This window comes from Ambystoma mexicanum, chromosome 2p (assembly GCF_040938575.1).
Source record: "Ambystoma mexicanum isolate Mex_15411 chromosome 2p, UKY_AmexF1_1, whole genome shotgun sequence".
Lineage (NCBI taxonomy): Eukaryota > Metazoa > Chordata > Amphibia > Caudata > Ambystomatidae > Ambystoma > Ambystoma mexicanum.
Window position 1 is genome coordinate 272,494,529 of NC_090923.1, and position 19,972 is coordinate 272,514,500.

General features: G+C 46.0%; 1 protein-coding gene across 1 annotated transcript in view; it reads left to right on the top strand.

Moving 5' to 3' along the window:
• The window catches only part of LOC138566368 (contactin-3-like), a 1,374,021-nt gene that overhangs the window by 814,863 nt on the left and 539,186 nt on the right, over positions 1-19,972 (top strand). Inside the window, exon 6 of the mRNA XM_069643533.1 lies at positions 13,479-13,682. Coding sequence (XP_069499634.1) covers positions 13,479-13,682 — 204 coding nt within the window. The remainder of the gene's footprint in view (positions 1-13,478; positions 13,683-19,972) is intronic.

Here is a 19,972-nt window from a genome sequence, read left to right on the forward strand (position 1 = left end):
TGCGGGGGAAAACCCAGCAGCCACCGTTTTTCTTTTTTTTCAATGCTATCACCAAAGGTTGGAACTTTTGGTATTCAAATCGTTGGTGGTAGCATTTTTATAGATGTTTTGGTCAATACAACCATTTTTTCGGTAATTTCAACCTAAACCGGGTGTGCAACCCTACTGAACCTGTTACACCTGCATTCTCTGGAACTTTCCCACCTCACCCCCATTAGCACTTGCCTAGCCCCATGGGCTCTCTTCATACCCTCCTCCTCCCACCTGCACTTTATGGCACCACTATGCCCCACACTTCCCTCCTACCCTAGCATTCTTCCTTCCGCCCGACTGGCATTTGGCATTAACCCAACCCCCACTCTATCCCACTGCACTTCTTGTACTGCACTTGTATGATCAGAATGACACAAGACCTAGTAGGACCTTTTTTGTTGTTTTTCTTCCCTAAACCCAACTCCACCTTTTGTTTTGTCTTGTGGCACCTTGAAACACCATTTCATTTATTGGTGCTTTACAAATATCCAATAAATAAATAAATAAATCCAATCTCAACCCCAGCTCAATACCAGCTTCCCATCTGCAACAACCCAACTGCCACATTTCAGCCTGATTCAAACCCCACAAACAGTACTGTTGAACTGCCTAGAACAATTAAATGTATTATTGACTGATAACTTCCCCCCTTGGTCCACCCCTGGTTCCTAGGGAGTGGTTAGGACACCTTAATTCATTTTGCGCATAAGAAACATAACCTTTTTAAGAACATTGTAGTTTTTACTTCCCTTTTACACTGATTCACCACCCAAAGTGCTGCATCTTTCTTTTCATATTCGGTGTTCTTTCCGCAGGGGTGAATTGTATGCAGTGTTTTTCTATTAGTTTTCTATTTAGTTATTTTTGCAGATTATGTATTTAATCATAGAACCTTTATTGGATGTTCCCTTTATCTTGGACTGTTATACATTGCTATCTGGGTTGCTACTGGGTCACATTCCCACCTCTCTTGGCCCATGTTTCCAGAAAAAAGACTAAGGAAATGTATTTCTTAACTGCACGTTTCTTCTTCATGATTGGGATCACTTTTGTATTTTTGCCATGTGTGGGCTGAGCAGATGCTTTTGCCACTACTCCTCCTTGTACTCCTGCGGGCAGAAGTCATTTCATCACTGTGGCAGTTTAGTCAGACAAACTAAAAGTGTGTTGTTAATGTTAGAATCACTAACAGACATTTGTATTTGCTGGAACGGAACTGGACATGATCTCACCACACACCATCACCTCTACTGTTCGGGAAAGAGCTCAGGACCTTCCTCTTCAAGGAATGGCTTCTCCTTAACACCTTGGTCCACACACCTGCACCCCCCCCCAACCTGAGACTCAGTGATCTGCCCCCGTCTGTCTTCCTCTCATGCTGCCAATTGCCCACCCTCCCCTGTTAGCTCCCTGCTCCTTTTATCTCTACTTCCCTCACTCTGTTCTTCCCCCACTGAATGTAAAGTGCTTTGTTGATTCCCAAAGCTATGTCCACGCTCAATAAATACCCTAATAATAGTAATAATATTAATAAGTGAGTTATAGCAGGCAAGAGTACTGCAGCAGTAAGTTTGGGAAAGCTGAGCTGTTCAAAAGCCTCCATGATGTTAAGGAAGCTAGGGGGCGGAGTAACGCCAGGAGCCATTGGCAATAATGAGCACCCACCTCTGGTCCCCATTTATCTGGGGGGCACAGAAGTGAATGAGGAATAGTGACACAACTTCCCAACATTCAACCAGAAACTTTTTATAAGTTCAGAATATCAAAATCAAAACTGGCTGTGTCTACTAAGCAAACAAGGAGCAGCTTAAACGACGTAGGAACTCGTACACCCGCATGGTTACACTTGTGTTGAAAAAATATTGCATATAACCCTGTAATTTTTGTATCAGCCATTAAAGATGAAACAGGTGCTTTTGGTCCACTAAGTAGTTGTAAATTAAGGAAAACATTATGTTAGGTTTATTAACATATGACTCAATAAGATTCAAATGCACCTATGTTCTTTACTTGTGGGCCTATGACCCGACTTACTCGACGCATTCCTTTCTTATCCATGAGGATTTCATAGAATATATCTTCAGAAATTAAGAGTAGGGGGCCAAAGTAGTACATTTTAGATTTGGAACCCACTGAAGAAGCCCTTCCCATAGCTATATATCTGGAAAAACTGGCACTCGTAGCTTCAAACACCTATATATCAGGCGGTGTAGATGAGTTCCTGACTTTGTGGAGTTTGGCATACCATATTTAGGCTATATTAGAGACATGAATGCAATCCCACACTAGCATTAAATTAAAATTAGGATGGATAACCTATTCCATCTATTCAGAAGACATTCATATATAAGTGATAAAAATGCTGGAAAATGGGTGGTTTTATTTGGACTGTAAGTTAGGAGATTCTAAAGTAGACAAGATCATCAGATTCTTGAAATAGTCCAATGCTAATAGGTTTTAAATAAATGGGTTAAGATTAATGAAATGCGTTTTAAGCTAGGAGAAAATCAAAAAAGAAAGCACAATTATCATTGATAAAAATCAGGTGCCTATATGCAAGGTTAAAGAAACTGATATTGCTTAATTAAAAGCAGAACTATCAATGTCACAAGCTACTGAATCCATCAGTCTAGGCAACTATCCTTTTGCCAAATGTAATATTATATTAACACTGGCACATTTGTGTGCATGTTTCTCACATGGGAAAGGTGGAATGCGGCTAAACATATTCCAGGATGATTTGAATTAACATGTGGCAAGTTGGTTTTACACATGTATCTTAACCCCTTAAATGAATGGAACATAGTGACCTGTTGCCAGAAATCTCCTCGCTTTGAATAATCTACACTGTACTAATCCATCGTTGTATACCACATCATGTGGCCCAGAGATACACAGAGCAGGTGCATCAAGTACATGGACCTTCTGACTTCTTTTGATAGTATAGGTAGAGAACTGGGCAAAGTTGCAATCTGCCCTCTGCCCTCTTAACAGTGGGTTTATCAACCAGTTATGTGGAAGGAATACGTTCTGCATTTCAGGCCTACATAATTAGTGTGGGGTGCTAAAAGGCTGAAGTCCATGTCCTCCAGAAATAAAGGGTGAAATATTAGGTAAGTGCAGAAAGGACAACCTTTACAAATCCTGGTTATTACGCACTGACTTCCAGAATTATAACTGAAAAGGTGGTGTGGCAGGAGTGAAATTACTCTTGCAAAATGTATGGAACAGGTTTGTTATTTTCCCCGGAGGTTGGGTTCTGTAACTGTAGACCATGTAGCTAGCTGCTTGTATATGCTGACACTTTAGTAATTCTCATACAAATAGTCATTGAGCTATAAAGAATGTAACGTATTGAACATTAGCACCCTGGGTGGGGGAGCCAGCAAATCAGGTGGCTAGGAACACGGGCTGACACTACCAGTGAAAGCCTGCATTCCAAGCCGCCTGATGGCTGGCTCCCCTGTCTACCATCTTCCCCCGCCCACACTGTTGTTTAATTTTGTTCCCTCTACTTCCCCCATCCCACTTACCTGATTGCGGCAGAAGGGATCTGCCGCTGCAGCTCCCTTCCCCATGTGGCCCCCATGGAAAAGGAAGAGGGGCTCCGTATGGAGCTCCTCCTTCCAATTCCCTGGCGGCCATGTTGGTATAGTATTTTTTTCCTAGAACAGAAAGCAGCCAGGCTTTCCAATCACTGAGAGAATATACTTGTTTTTAACCATTTAGCCCCCGTGTAGCAGTCTACACAGGTGCTAATAGCGATATGCCACTCAGTCCGCCAACCACCATGGCGTAAACATAGTTTACGCCATGGTGGTAAAGTCACGGCCCAGGCGGTAACTTACCGCCTGGGTCGTAATGAGGCCCAATGTATATTAACGTTTAAACATAAGTAAATAGCACCAATTAGTCATCATGAGGTTGTATTTACATTTCAGAAGCATAAAGAAGCTCGGATTTGACAGAAGAGTGAAATGAATCAAGAGAAGGAGCAGAGCATATAGAAAGAGGGAATGCATTCCAAAATGTAGTAGTAAGAAGAGCAAAACAACAAGAATGAGACCGTGTGCAATGTGGTGGAAAGAAAATAGTAGGAACAGACACAAAAAGCTAATGGGTGTAAGACTATGTACACACATACATGCAATGCATACGAAATGGAACTAAAGACAGGCAGGAAAAGACAGACATCAAAGCAAAGTAAGGGAGAGAGAAGTATCAGAGTGTGGTGGGAAGCAAGCCTAGAAGATGAATATTAAAGTTAAACAGAGGAGCACTAGGACAAGCTGGGGACTCTTCAAGAAAAGGGGCAGTCATCAATTTGGGGGGGAAACAGCTTAAAAATAAGAGTTTTAGCACACAGAACCAGATAGGAATCGCATATTTTATGGACACTGTAGAATTGAAAAGTCAGGAACAGTCAGGAGAGGGTTTGTGATTAGAAAAGGACAATGTACAGATGGGGAAACAGAAAAATCAAGATTAAAGTAAATAGAAGGTAGCAGTCATGTGGGGAGGAAGTGGAAAAAACAGAGTTGCGGTCAATAATTAAGATAAAGTGAATGAGAAATCATTCAAAGCTTAACAGCAGAGAGACAGTCAGAAACAGTGGGAGGTAAAGTTAGAAGATAAATCAGAAGCAGAAACAGAATATTTCAGTGAGGGGGCCAAGAAGATGAAGAGTCAAAGGTTTTTTAAAGAATAGAGCGTAATCAAGGAGGATGAGGTGAGAAAGTATAAATAGGTAATTTCTGGTACAGGCTTTTTGAATGAAAAATTTCAAGATAATAAGAAATGTTGAAAGAAAAGAGAGCAGCGAAATCGGAGTCTGTAGAGAGGAGGTGAGGCATGTATGAGAAGATTTATGAAATGGAAAAAAGGAAGAAAGAGAATATAGAGGGTTCAAAGTGGATCAAATAGTAGCAGACAATATATCAGAGGAATCAGTGTGAAGGAATACAAATTCAGCAAGAGAAGAAAGGGACTAATAGGTGTTAGAAGAAAAGGATGATGGATCAAATGAAGTAGATCACAATGCGAAGATGAAGTGATTAGGCAAGGGGAGAGTGAAAGCAAAAGAAATTAAAAGATCTTCAGAAAGAAAGCATGGTGTGTCAGATAAGGCAAGGGAATAAGTGCCACAAATAAAGTCATTGGAAGATCCAGAGATGCGGACGAGGGAGTAGAATGCTGGAATAAATGAAGCTAATATATAAAAGAAAGAAAAGAGTGAGATGAGTGGTTGGAAGAAGAAGAAGATTACAGAGTAATTGGAGGATACATAATCAATATTGCACTCAGGACAGAAAAACAGTTTAGGGAAGGGGAATGGAGGAAGAATGGACATTTTGTGAGGCATAATGAAGAAAAGGAATGAATGAAATGAAAACATCATGAAGGAAAGAACAATGATGAACTGGAAACATTAAACATAATACAAACCAAGAATGGGGTCAAAAGTCACAGGACAGTCAACCCAAGAAGATGGTGAAAAAGTCCATACGTAGCTCTTCATTAATATATTATTTTCATACTTCACCCGGACATGTTTGAAAAACTGGAGAATGGATGGAGGCAAAGGTAAATGGTATCACAGTACTCTGCTTCTGTGACCAACATAAAAATCATTCAACACATTCTTTGGGCAAGCCATGTAAGATCAAAACTGCTGTAATGTTAATACATGCAGTCTCACTATGAGGATGGATGGATTTGGATAAATTATTCTAACTAGAACCATATTCTGGATGAGAGCATTGAGTTTAGTTAAAGCCTCTTCATTAATACCATACATGTGTAATAGGCAATTACAATGATCATTACGTCACAGGGAGTGATGTAGCACCCCCTCCCCATTGTCCAATTTTCAGGCCGTATGACCCAGTATGGGTGGGAATGGGCCAGAAATTGGGCAATGAGAGACAATCTGTGCCATTCCCGCAGTATCATTGCACTGGCTGCAGAGCTCACGGCACAGCACTACCTCTCATCCGGGCAGCACCACGCTGAGATGCCTCCCGCCAGTGCCACTCCCTACCTCTCCTGGGCTGACCCTGATAGCTGGGGTCCCGGTATGCTGAATCCACTTCCCTCTCCCATCCTTTCCTTATTGAGGTAGGGGGCATCTGCCCCCCTCCCCACTAGACACATTGTGCATTTTTTTTACCCTTCTTCAAGCTAAGAACATAAAAGCGTTTTAGGCCTCGTCCATCAACCATACCTGAAGTTATGGGCCCGAAGCCCTGTAAAATGCTGTCTCTGTGCTTGAGCCTTTGACCCAGTCTTTAGGGGCTATAACTCCCAGTACGACCCCCAGGCTAGGTCAACGAACCATAAATAGAGTCATTACTACAACACAATGTTTAGTTTGTGGAATATACTGTGGAGGAACATGTGATGTGCATTGGTCAATAAGAATATATCAATAAACTATTTCGGAAAGGTAAATGTAGCAATTGAAAGCTGTGGCTAAAGTCAGGTCGGGTCTAAATGTACAAGCTGAAAACAGGTAGAACATGTAGCTTAGTGTTTTGTTCGGATGGAAATGCATACATAGGCCCAGTCTTGATCGTAGTATGAATACCACGAATACTGAGTATTGAGCAGAAACCCTCAGAGGCCTTACGAGCAAAGTGGACACTTGGAAGCAGGTGGCAATCAGAACCAAAGGTTTCCAGTATAGAAGGTGGGGCGGGGGGGCGGGGTTTCTGGGTCTTGCCAACTTGTTACTGCATCTTGTTATTTAGCCTGATATGAAGGTGTGATACTGTCAGAGAGCCCAGGCTTCAAAGCATTTTTCAGAAGTGAGACTGAGTTGCTGGAGATTAAAAAGAAAACAGGATGCTTCAAGGCATGCCATTTATATTGAATTTTGAGTAGAGGCTTACTCCCCCATTATTTGTAACAGCGTGTATTATTCGTGCAGCAATAGGTGGCATGTTTCTCATAGATTTTACCATTACTGACTTTTTTCTATAATTGTGTGTGCATCAAGTCCCAAGTGCAAGTCCACTCCGGCATTACCTATGCGTTGCACAAGGATTGATCAAGTGATTCTGTGTTCATAATGTGATGTTTCTCTCGGACCTTCACGGCTATACTTATTGTCAGTGTTCACTTAGATTCCACAAAGGATTGTTTTTTACACTTATTTGACCCTTTTGATTTTCCACCAAAAGCTTTTGTGGTACATACTGCCTCGTGCCACTCATTATATGACCCCTGTGTGTATTAATTTGGCATGCAGATGCCTGCATGGTGGTCAGCATCTGCAGTTAAAATGACATCTCTTCTAATGATGATATTATTATTGTCATTGTTATCTTTACTCTTATTTGTATGACTATCATTATTATTAGCAGTAGTAGTAGCAGTTGGATTATCAGGATTGTTATGAGGATCTAAACCTCAATTTTTGACAAGGAAGTAGGGGAAGGGATGCTGGTGACACTGGTACAGTATTGGGTTGGAGTGAATTATTGGGCTCATCATTACTAGTGTTTAAACTCAGAAGAATACATCCATGTTGTGCGCGATCATGGGATTTTCTTTGCATTCTGCACTAGTGCCTAATTGCATTGTTGTAAATTGCTTTTTGCGTTTTGTGAAGCTTGGAAATCATTCCTATGCTTAATGAAATTTGCTCTTCTTATCAGAATCATAACTGTTTGTATTGATCCCTCGCGCTCGGTTGAATACGTGTTTAATCAACTTTAAGAGAGCATGATTGATTAGATACATTTCACATAATTGACTTGTAGAGCACGAACTTCTTGCTTCTTCTACTTTAGGCAACTTTGCATTTTGTTTGTATTGATGTTTTTTTATTCTGCTTTAATGTATATTTCCGACCATTTCTCATAGCCTGCTTACATTTAGAAATGATCAGTTTCGTATGTGATATGCTATGATGTGGTTATTTAAGGCGAGCACGTTGCCCTGAGCTATCCTCCCGAGATAAGTGATTGATTATCTTACAAGAATCACATCGGAAAATTATTTGTGCATTACAATGTTCTAACTTTGCTTAGAGTTTTAAAAAATGTGAATGATCCCAAGATGGCTTTGTATTATTTACTCCCCTGCAAATCCTCACTTACCTGAATGCATTGAGCCTGGAAATTCATCAATGTAGCTACGCGTAGGTGCTGCGAGGGTGAGGCGAAATAAGAAAATATGCTTTCTGGTGACCCCTATCATCATAATTGGAACCAATTTTCAGTTATTTGACCAAATGATGCGGTTCTGGTGATGAACTAGCCTGAGCAGCTGGCATGCTTAGCTGCTCTTAATGGATGCAAGATAATATGGATGTCATTTTAACTTACCTAGTAACCCTTTCTGGAAGGCATCGTGACATACATGTAGCGTGCATTGGGAAACATGGTGCGTTTGACAATCTGGCTCTCTCCATGCGCTGTTTTTAAATAAAGCCCTTCCCCTCATATGTTCGCAGTCCACCACGTCCACAGCATAGCCTTAAATCAGTTCTTTTAGCCCAACACTCTGGCCGTAGCCTTCTCACCTTCTAGTAAACGTATCACATTATAGATAATGTACTCTAAGAATGTTGACAATGGTGTAACTATGCATACTTGTTAATTCACTTGCTGTTCTCCTTTATGTTATGCAGACCCCATCTTTCCCCTGACCGGAGTCAAACTGCAAATGTGTATTACCACCTGGCATGGCTGCACGAGCGAAAGGTTTAACGAGTGTCCTATTTGGAAAAAGGCCCCAACCTCTAGAATTGTAGCTATTGTTCGTTCTTAGCAAAGAACCACTCACATTCTTGGCAACGTTTATATCTGATGATAGCGATTATATGTTATACAAAGGATGATGTTTAAAAAAAGCAATCGAGCACATTATAAGAGACCTTTGGTTGATTTAATTAAAAAGAAATGCACGGTATGCTGCCAGGTGCCGGAAACTGCATCATCCATCTTGTCAATTGCTTCCATCTTTTGTTTTCTTGCTATTCATTCAATAACCCGTTGCCTTTAGCGTTATCTTCTTCAACTATTGTTGTTTGATCACAATACTGCTTTGGTTGGATGTGATTACATCTACACTAGAAGCCATGTCTCTGTCTGTCTGCCATTATCATACCAGCCCATTTGTGTTGGTTTCCCTTAGGTTTTGCTATTTTCTCTGTCAGTACTTCAAAGGAAGAGGCAGTTTCTTGCTGCAGCGGGTTTAGCTGCAGACCTCTCATGATTTCAGTTTGTGTGACATCACCAGTTTTCTCAAGTGTTAGGCCGGGATATCCAATTTACAATGTCATAGCTTCTCTGGTGTTGGGTGGCTGCCTGCCATTACATGGGATAATATGTTGCTGCTATGGGCTCTGCCATCCAGTGCCAGAGTGATCGACAGGGGATCATTGTCACTTCTGCTGGGGGAACAACCTCCCCTTACTAAGCATCATGTATGTTCCCGGCTCGTATAACCATAGATTGAATTGTATACGAGTGTATATCAACTACAGGGAATATACCACCTAAGGGTTCAGGATCACAATTCGAGTTGATTTGACTCTAAGTCCCTGGTGGAATAATTCACCTGGGTTGATAGCCATTCAGGTGCAATTTTATTTTGCATATAGATGTTCTACAACCATTGAGACAGTCTTAGAGGAACAGCTGGGTGATTTCCTCGAATAGGAAATCATGTATTCCATCTACTGAAAAAGGTGTGTGTATGTGTGGGTGGGCCAAGTCACTTTCTGGGTGTTAGAGTGCAGGTTTATGGCTTTGGGCTCCATTGTATTGTAGAATAGCCTTCAATGGAAGCCTAATGCAATATTATCATTGGTGCTTGTCCCCTTGTGAGTCTTATAGGTGGGTTTTCCACTAGCTGTATGCAATAAACCCCAGGTTTTTCCCTTTTCCAGGGCTCACACATTTCACAATCTGTCTCAAAATACTTTAACATAAATGATTGATTATTGCTTATGAACGCTCATTTGAGTTGTCAGAAAACCATTCCCAAACGTTACTCTTAGGGCAATGTGTTTTTCCTGTTTACTGCTGTTTGGCTAAGGCTGTTACAAGCATGGTAGAAACTCATATCACCAGCTCAGCTGTCGTGCAGCCTTTATATATTTACTTTGTTTAGTTAAAATGCCTACTGTGCCATTAGAGGTCTATATTTCTTCAACTATAACCAACCACAGGTTGCTGGACATATGTACCGGCCACTTAGTTTCCCAGTAATCAATACATACTACCCAGGGGCATTAGTGTGCCAAATCTACTAAAGCATGCTATTCATCTAAACACCCTGAGCCAGGGATAGACCCTTGTGTGGCAACACCACTGCCACCGCCAGCATGACCTATTATCGGGAAACGTTGGTCAACATTTTGACCCACACTTGGCTTTTGGGATAAAACAGTATGCCAGGAGGTAACACATTATTTTTTGAGATCCTGCGGGCACATGCCCATAGCTCTGTTAAATTGTTTCTAGTATATAGCAATGTACTTCACAATTTTGTAGTCACTGTTTATAGTTTTCTGTCTTGTCATTATGTAGCTCACCTTTCTAGCCATTATAAATTTTGCCAGGCACAGTGAACACTGCCAGCTCTGGAGTTGAGCCAAAGTGTACATTTATTACCCAAAGTCTCAATGGAGTTCAGACGGCATACTTTTTGTTTAAAGGCAGCTAATACCTTTGAAAGCTGGCTCTAATGAGGTGTTTTTGTGGGCAATCGGAGTGTTTTTGTGATAGAGCAGTACTTTTATTAGATAACACCCCATCCATATTGTTACCTCAACCTACCTCTACACATATGTTATCTCTAAAGATGTCATCCCGTGAAGGGATACATGGTGCAAAGAAGCAGCATCAATAAACTTTACAATTACATTTGGAGGTTTCGCTCACTCACTAGAAGAACACACAAATTATGTTATGGTTGGTCTCCATCGGTCAACCTACTCTAATTCTATGAATCTCGACTCAGCTGACCTTCTGAGGCAAGTAGCTTTGATTGTATTTCAATGTCCATCTCCCCATCACTGCACACAGTGCCAGCTCTCACTGCTATGTGAGATGCTGACTTTCTTTGCAAAACACAATGTCCACACAATAGCAACTTCCTCAGTATATTCACATGTAGACAGATGATTTTACGTATTCACATCTGGGGAGGGGTGCTCAGCCATTCAGATGGCTCGATATATGGGTAGAAATTGGCAGTGTCTGCCCATGCTCCCCAACCACCCGCACCCCTTTCCCAGATGCTGCCATATATTTGACAAATCCCTTTCCTCGCCCTCCCCCAGACTCCACAATCTCCTGGACTGTTCATCCGTCTCCTGCACCACACTGACCCAACCTTTCAGCATTGGAACATTGTTCGCCCAGCTCAGTGCGCTTACTCTTTATCTTTCTGCCATATAACTCGTTGGGGAACCTATTCCCTCCTCTATTTGCTAAAGCAGTGGCTAGCTTTGATTTGTATTAATGGCTGATTGAGCAAACGCAATACAGAAAAAAAAGGTTACATATTTAAGCTGGCAGGGCGTGACAGCAATAATCACCAAGATACCTTAGTATTTCCTGTTATGGACTGCTACTTCAGGCTTCTAAGAAAACCAATACAAGTTCTGTCACATAAACTCAACTCTGATCTCAATGCATTGGCTACTACGCCATAAAAAAAAAAAATAATTGTGATTTGATGTATCACTTGTTCAGAAGTAATGGCAAAATCATCATCATATCTGGATCTGTTGGCAAATGTTAGAAAAGAAGGCAATTTCCCACTAGATTAACTGCAAAATGGCTACAACTACAAAATATAACTTGGTTAAGGGTTTGTCTAGAATTTTGGTGTATGTTGATTTTTCTTGGTTGATGATCCCTTGCCGAGTTGAAATACATGAGCAAAGGAGAAAAATGGCCACTATTAAAATATTACTTACATCACACACATTGTTGAGGGAAAATTGATGAGCTAAGAGAAAAGAGATTTTATTGGAAGTTTGTTTTGATAGTATGTGAAGTAGTGCAAGGCACATCAGGTAGGTTCCAGCAATTTACTTTTTCCCAGTTACATTAGGTTCTATCAAGATGACTAGTGAGAAAACCACTGGCTCCCATCATCCAAGCAGGACCTCTGCAACGGACACAGTCTGGAACCTTTACTCCAAGCATTCCCGACTCACACCATAACATTCTCTCTGACACACCAACATTCTCTCTTACAACACCAAGCACCTGCATTCATAACAAGCACAATACAACACATCTCCCTGATTTCCAGATCACACAACATCACAACAAAGCACATCACAACAGTAGGGTTATGTCAGTGAATTTTAAACTCACCTGTAATGAATGTTACGGGACAGATATTATGGCTTGTGACCACAGCCACTGAGATGGTTTTATCAGATTAATTGTTCTTGATTTGAAAACAGATTACAAACTATGCCTTCCCAGTCAATGTAAGAACAGAAAGACTATCAACAATAGGCTTGCTTCCTTGGTCCTGCATTTCATAAAAGAGCTGGACTCAGAATCGAATACCCCCTATACAGCTGTTCTCCCCTTTCCTTCACCCCTTCATTAGTGCCTCCTCTGCCTTTCCACTTCCCCATAGTCTTGTAAATAATCTCTTAATGGCGCCCACCCATTACCTGTGGGCAAATGTACTACTTTCTACTTGCTTTTTGTACAGATCTTAATTTCAACTTAAGGTTAGATCTTTGTGTTTGTTTCCCAAGCAGTTAAATCGATTGTGTATTTATTTATTTATTTACTTATTTATTTATTTATTTATTACATTTGTAAAGCGCGCTGCAGCCCAAAGGCATTGAGGCGCTGTTGCATGAAGGTGTACTTAGGCAAGATTACAGTTACATAGACAACATGAGGTACTTAGTTACAGATGCAAGATTATGGTTACATAGACAACATGAGGTACTTAGTTACAGATGGGGGTGCTAGTTTACAGTAGCAGATGGCGGTGTGACAGGGTGTACCTAGTAGACCGTTAGGGAATTTACAGCAATGTTGGGAGTTTAGAGCACTGTTGGGAGTCTAGCAGGTCTGTATGTTCCCCAAATTCAAACTATGTAATATGTCATTGTTCTATATACATTTGCAAAGATCACAGGACCTGAATCCCTTTAATGCATTGTATTCCCATATGCATGTGAGATTCACCATGAGATTTGCAGTTTTAATGTCAGTTTTTAATGTGAAAAGTTCCTTCAAATGTAATACATTAAGGGCCTGATTCATGCAAGTGCTTTATAATGGTGCAATCTCATAGGAAAACGTTCCATGAATCAGGCCCAATATGTGCTTTAAGCTATTGCAGTGTCACTGTCTACACATCTGTTTCTCATTGATACGATCTCTCAAAATGTATTTCTGTTTAACACAATGTTTCCTTTATATTTGTCCTGTTTTCCATGTATCTAGAGCTTTCCTATGCCTGGATTTTTAACGGGTATCCATCCTTTGTGCAAGAGGACAGACGTAGATTTGTGTCTCAAGAAACTGGGCATCTGTACATAGCGAAGGTAGAGTCGTCAGATGTCGGCAATTACACATGTGTTGTGACCAGCACAGTGACGAGCAGTCGAGTGCTTGGATCGGCCACTCCATTAGTTCTTCGCACTGATGGTAAGAGTACAGCTTCAATACTTCTTGATATTGCAAAGGTAAACTGAATTAAAAAAATAAATGAACTTTACCTTTTACTGGAGAAGCATTATCGAAATCTGTTTTGACAAAGGACCACGTTTGTAACCTACAAGACTGATTCAGCTCTTGCAGTCATGACCCAGTTATCACCATGCTGAAAGATTATTTTATATGTGAACATAAAAGTGAATATCTTCCTTCTAAAAAATAGTGCATGCCATGCTCATCAGCAAATATACTTAACGGCAGGGGATACCCTTACGAATCCAGACCAAGGGGGTTCTAGGTTAAAGTATCGAAATCAAAAGGTTCGAATGCCTTTTATTCGACAGTCAAAGGGTCAAAAAAAGGTTCATTTTTTTATTTTTATGCGGGGGTTCCCCCAAACCCCCTGTTTTCTTTATTAAAACAACTTTTTTTTACCAAACAAAACTAAAAAAATATGTCAATAAATAAATAAATACAAATTTGAACCTTTTTTTTTACCCTTTGACTTTGGAATAAAAGGTCATTTGATCCTTTATTTTCGAAACTTGAACTGGACACCGACCAAGGGTAGTAATTGTAAAGTAAAGACTGTAATGCTAAATAGTGTGCACACATTTCAATGAATGCACCTCATCTAGTGAGATGTTATATTAGAATAAAGATTGTTACATCAGCAATCAGGGTAATTAGTTAATGCAAAAGCGAACTATTACATTATATGAGCTACTTAAATATGGCTTAATGTTGGCTTTTTTCTTTTTTTTCTGGAGTGTAAAATAAAGCACAGAGTGTTGCCGTACTGCAGAAGAGGCATGGGGTGGGCCTGGTTAAACCTTTTTCGCAACATGCATACATTTTGGGTGATAAAGCAGGGATGAACCTTAGACACATCTCTTGACTTAATGTGGGGGAAACATGGTTGGAACTTCCATTCATTCACAAGCAACTTTCAGGTTGGCAGGAGCCCATTGTTTTTGGCTTAAGATGTTTAGAGACTATATTTTTAGAGAAAGCCAGGAAATTGGAGTACATCTAGAGTAGTTTTAGGATGAAGGATAGGAAGAGGTAGTGAGTAACAAGGGTACCAACAGCCACCCCCAGACACATGTTTCAGCCTTGTTAGGCACCATCATTGAGGGGAAGCTGTTCTCTTCTAAGTAAAGCGAGAAAGGAGTCCACGTTTGGCTGTTATCATTCTCAATAGAGAGGATCTCAACATTTTGCAGATTTGGAATGCTTGGATATACACCATAAAATAGAATGGTAATCCAAACGTGGACCTCTGGCTCACTGTGTCTGCGGTTGCTATTCACTTTTTCAGAGGATAATTTTATGGCATTTCAGCACAGGATTGTCCTTCTGGGCGGATCCAGACTGATGTGAACAAGGATACATGTCCTCTCTGAAAGCGACAGTAAGCTTAAACTTGATTTTAGACCCTCCTTATTAGGAACCTTCCCAGAGAACATGTTGTTTAGCCATATTAAACGTCAGCAGTGGGGGGGGGGGTCCAACAACATATTAAAAGTCAGCAGTGGGGGGGGGTCCAACAATGTTACATACTAACAGGGTAATTCATAGAATTTCGCAGAAAAGTGTCGCAAGCGGCTGGCGCAGAGTGTCTGTCTGCGCCAGGCACGTGCGCTAAAACCGATTTCCGCGCACAGCGTATTCATGGATTTCAGGCTCCCAAACCAGCCGTGGCGCAGAGTATCGCAGCGACCCTGCAGCAGCGCCAGTAACGCCCCCAAGAACGCCCTCGCGCAAGGAAAAGCCATCAAAATCGCTAAATCATCGCAAAGGGCAGCGCTAACCCTGGACCAGTCCACAGGGCTGCCAAACAAGGAACGCAAAGCGGGTAACGTACATATCAGGGGTACGCGTGAAGTTATACACGCGATTAGCCAGGGTACGTGTATTACAGGGGTACGCGTGAAGGTTTACACGCGATTAGCCAGGGCACGTGTATCACAGGGGTACGCAGGAATTATCACAAGCGATTTGGCTGGGTACGTGTATTACAGGGGTGCGCGGGAATTATCACACGCGATTTGGCTGGGTACGTGTATTCCAGGGGTGCGTGGGAATTATCACACGCGATTTGGCTGGGTACGTGTATTCCAGGGGTGCGTGGGAATTATCACACGCGATTTGGCTGGGTAGGTGTATTACAGGGGTACACGGGAAGTTCTACACGCGATTCGGCTGGGTACGTGTATTACAGGGGTGCGCGGGAATTCTCACATGCGATTTGGCCAGGTACGTGTATTACAGGGGTGCGTGGGAATTATCACACGCGATTTGGCTTGGTACGTGTATTACAGGGGTGCGTGGGAAGTTCTACACGCGATTGGCTAGGGTACGTGTATTACAGGGGTATGTGGGAATTATCACACGCGATTTGGCTGGGTACGTGTATTACAGGGGTACACGGGAAGTTCTACACGCGATTCGGCTGGGTACGTGTATTACAGGGGTGCGCGGGAATTCTCACATGCGATTTGGCCAGGTACGTGTATTACAGGGGTGTGCGGGAATTATCACACGCAATTAGGCTGGGTGGGTCCTCACAGGTGTTCCCTGTACACCCTCCACGGCCCCTGCAGGCAGCCCACAAAACAGGGGACTACCCTGCACACCTGCTCATGTCCCCCTGCACCCCCACCCCCCAGCAGTGCAGGGGCAGCCTCCACCAGGCCCCCACTCATGTCCCCTATCACCACCACCCCCCCGCCACCAGGGGCACCCTCCACCAGGCCCCCATCCATGTCTCCCACCACCCCCACCCCCCAGCAGTGCAGGGGCAGCCTCCACCAGGCCCCCACTCATGTCCCCTATCACCCCCACCCCCCCGCCACCAGGGGCAGCCTCCACCAGGCCCCCACTCATGTCTCCCACCACCCCCACCCCCCAGCAGTGCAGGGGCAGCCTCCACCAGGCCCCCACTCATGTCACCCACCACCCCCACCCCCCAGCCACCAGGGTCACCCTCCACCAGGCCCCCACTCATGTCTCCCACCACCCCCACACCCCAGCAGTGCAGGGGCAGCCTCCACCAGGCCCCCACTCATGTCTCCCACCACCCCCACCCCCCTGCCACCATGGGCAGCCCCCACCAGGCCCCCACTCATGTCTCCCACCACCCCCACCCCCCAGCAGTGCAGGGGCAGCCTCCACCAGGCCCCCACTCATGTCTCCCACCACCCCCACACCCCAGCAGTGCAGGGGCAGCCTCCACCAGGCCCCCACTCATGTCTCCCACCACCCCCACACCCCAGCAGTGCAGGGGCAGCCTCCACCAGGCCCCCACTCATGTCTCCCACCACCCCCACACCCCAGCAGTGCAGGGGAACCCTCCACCAGGCCCCCACTCATGTCTCCCACCACCCCCACCCCCCAGCAGTGCAGGGGCAGCCTCCACCAGGCCCCCACTCATGTCACCCACCACCCCCACCCCCCAGCCACCAGGGTCACCCTCCACCAGGCCCCCACTCATGTCTCCCACCACCCCCACACCCCAGCAGTGCAGGGGCAGCCTCCACCAGGCCCCCACCCATGTCTCCCACCACCCCCACACCCCAGCAGTGCAGGGGCAGCCTCCACCAGGCCCCCACTCATGTCTCCCACCACCCCCACACCCCACCAGTGCAGGGGCAGCCTCCACCAGGCCCCCACTCATGTCTCCCACCACCCCCACACCCCAGCAGTGCAGGGGCAGCCTCCACCAGGCCCCCACTCATGTCTCCCACCACCCCCACACCCCAGCAGTGCAGGGGCAGCCTCCACCAGGCCCCCACTCATGTCTCCCACCACCCCCACACCCCAGCAGTGCAGGGGCAGCCTCCACCAGGCCCCCACTCATGTCTCCCACCACCCCCACACCCCAGCAGTGCAGGGGCACCCTCCACCAGGCCCCCACTCATGTCTCCCACCACCCCCACCCCCCAGCAGTGCAGGGGCAGCCTCCACCAGGCCCCCACTCATGTCACCCACCACCCCCACCCCCCAGCCACCAGGGTCACCCTCCACCAGGCCCCCACTCATGTCTCCCACCACCCCCACACCCCAGCAGTGCAGGGGCAGCCTCCACCAGGCCCCCACTCATGTCTCCCACCACCCCCACCCCCCTGCCACCATGGGCAGCCCCCACCAGGCCCCCACATATGTCTCCCACCACCCCCAGCCCCCAGCAGTGCAGGGTCACCCTCCACCAGGCCCCCACTCATGTCTCCCACCACCCCCACCCCCCAGCCACCAGGGTCACCCTCCACCAGGCCCCCACTCATGTCTCCCACCACCCCCACCCCCCAGCAGTGCAGGGGCAGCCTCCACCAGGCCCCCACTCATGTCTCCCACCACCCCCACCCCCCAGCAGTGCAGGGGCAGCCTCCACCAGGCCCCCACTCATGTCTCCCACCACCCCCACACCCCAGCAGTGCAGGGGCAGCCTCCACCAGGCCCCCACTCATGTCTCCCACCACCCCCACACCCCAGCAGTGCAGGGGCAGCCTCCACCAGGCCCCCACTCATGTCTCCCACCACCCCCACCCCCTGCCACCATGGGCAGCCCCCACCAGGCCCCCACTCATGTCTCCCACCACCCCCACCCCCCAGCAGTGCAGGGTCACCCTCCACCAGGCCCCCACTCATGTCTCCCACCACCCCCATCCCCCAGCCACCAGGGTCACCCTCCACCAGGCCCCCACTCATGTCTCCCACCACCCCCACCCCCCAGCAGTGCAGGGTCAACCTCCACCAGGCCCCCACTCATGTCTCCCACCACCCCCACCCCCCAGCCACCAGGGTCACCCTCCACCAGGCCCCCACTCATGTCTCCCACCACCCCCACACCCCAGCCACCAGGGTCACCCTCCACCAGGCCCCCACTCATGTCTCCCACCACCCCCACACCCCAGCAGTGCAGGGGCAGCCTCCACCAGGCCCCCACTCATGTCTCCCACCACCCCCACACCCCAGCAGTGCAGGGGCAGCCTCCACCAGGCCCCCACTCATGTCTCCCACCACCCCCACCCCCCAGCCACCAGGGTCACCCTCCACCAGGCCCCCACTCATGTCTCCCACCACCCCCACCCCCCAGCAGTGCAGGGTCAACCTCCACCAGGCCCCCACTCATGTCTCCCACCACCCCCACCCCCCAGCCACCAGGGTCACCCTCCACCAGGCCCCCACTCATGTCTCCCACCACCCCCACACCCCAGCCACCAGGGTCACCCTCCACCAGGCCCCCACTCATGTCTCCCACCACCCCCACCCCCCTGCCACCATGTGCAGCCCCCACCAGGTCCTCACAATCCCCAATCATGTGCGTAATGGTCAGCCTCCACAGCCAAAAAGCCCTACCAAGTAACCCATTCACCCACATGGAAATGGAAATCACATGTTACACCCCCAATGTTCATGAAGCAAATGAACCCATGTCCGTCACACACATATTTTCCAATTGAATGGGAAAACACACAACATAACATGCATGAAACCAATGAGATGAAACCACACAGTGAACAATGGAAAAAAAATGTATTGGAAAAAAATACGAATGCTAAAGAAAGAAAACTAACTACAATGTAAATGTGAAAAAAGAAGCTGCATGTCCGCATAAAAACACAAAACTAGAAAATCAAATCCAAAAAATGTTGTCCAAAGTGAAATGTTAAAACTCTCCGTGCAACAAAGAACGATGTACAAAAATAACAAGGGTCCATCATCACAACTGAACTAAGGAAACCTCCTAAAAAACCTACCTAAATATCAACTATATACAAAAAGTGGAGCAGTGTCCGTCGACTCCAAATCATAAGAAAAAACAAAGGAAACCTAAAACTAAAGAACTATATACAAAGGCGGCGGGCAAGTCCAGCGGCTCACTCTGTGGTGTTCCGGGCCAGGGCATCATCGAACTCCTGTTCGATGTCCCGGAGGCAGTCCAGTTCCATGGCCCCGAGGGTCCGCAGGGACGACGCCGTGTCCTCCTCCAACCCCCTGCGGATTGCCTCGAGGCACTCGGCCCGCCTCAGGGCCCTCCGCATGGAGTTCTCCGCCCTGACCATTGTGAGCCGCGCCTCTTCCGCCCGCCGCCGCTCCGCACCTATGGCGTGGCCCAACCGCTGCCACACGGAAGACACTCTCTGTCCTGGGTCCTCCTGCCCTCCGGCCGATGCCTGCCCCTCCGATGTCGAAGGCCCCGAGCCTTCATGGCTCCCACCATGTTGCTGCTGCTGCTCTGCCTCTGCCCGTGCACTGCCTCCTGCTGCCTGCACATC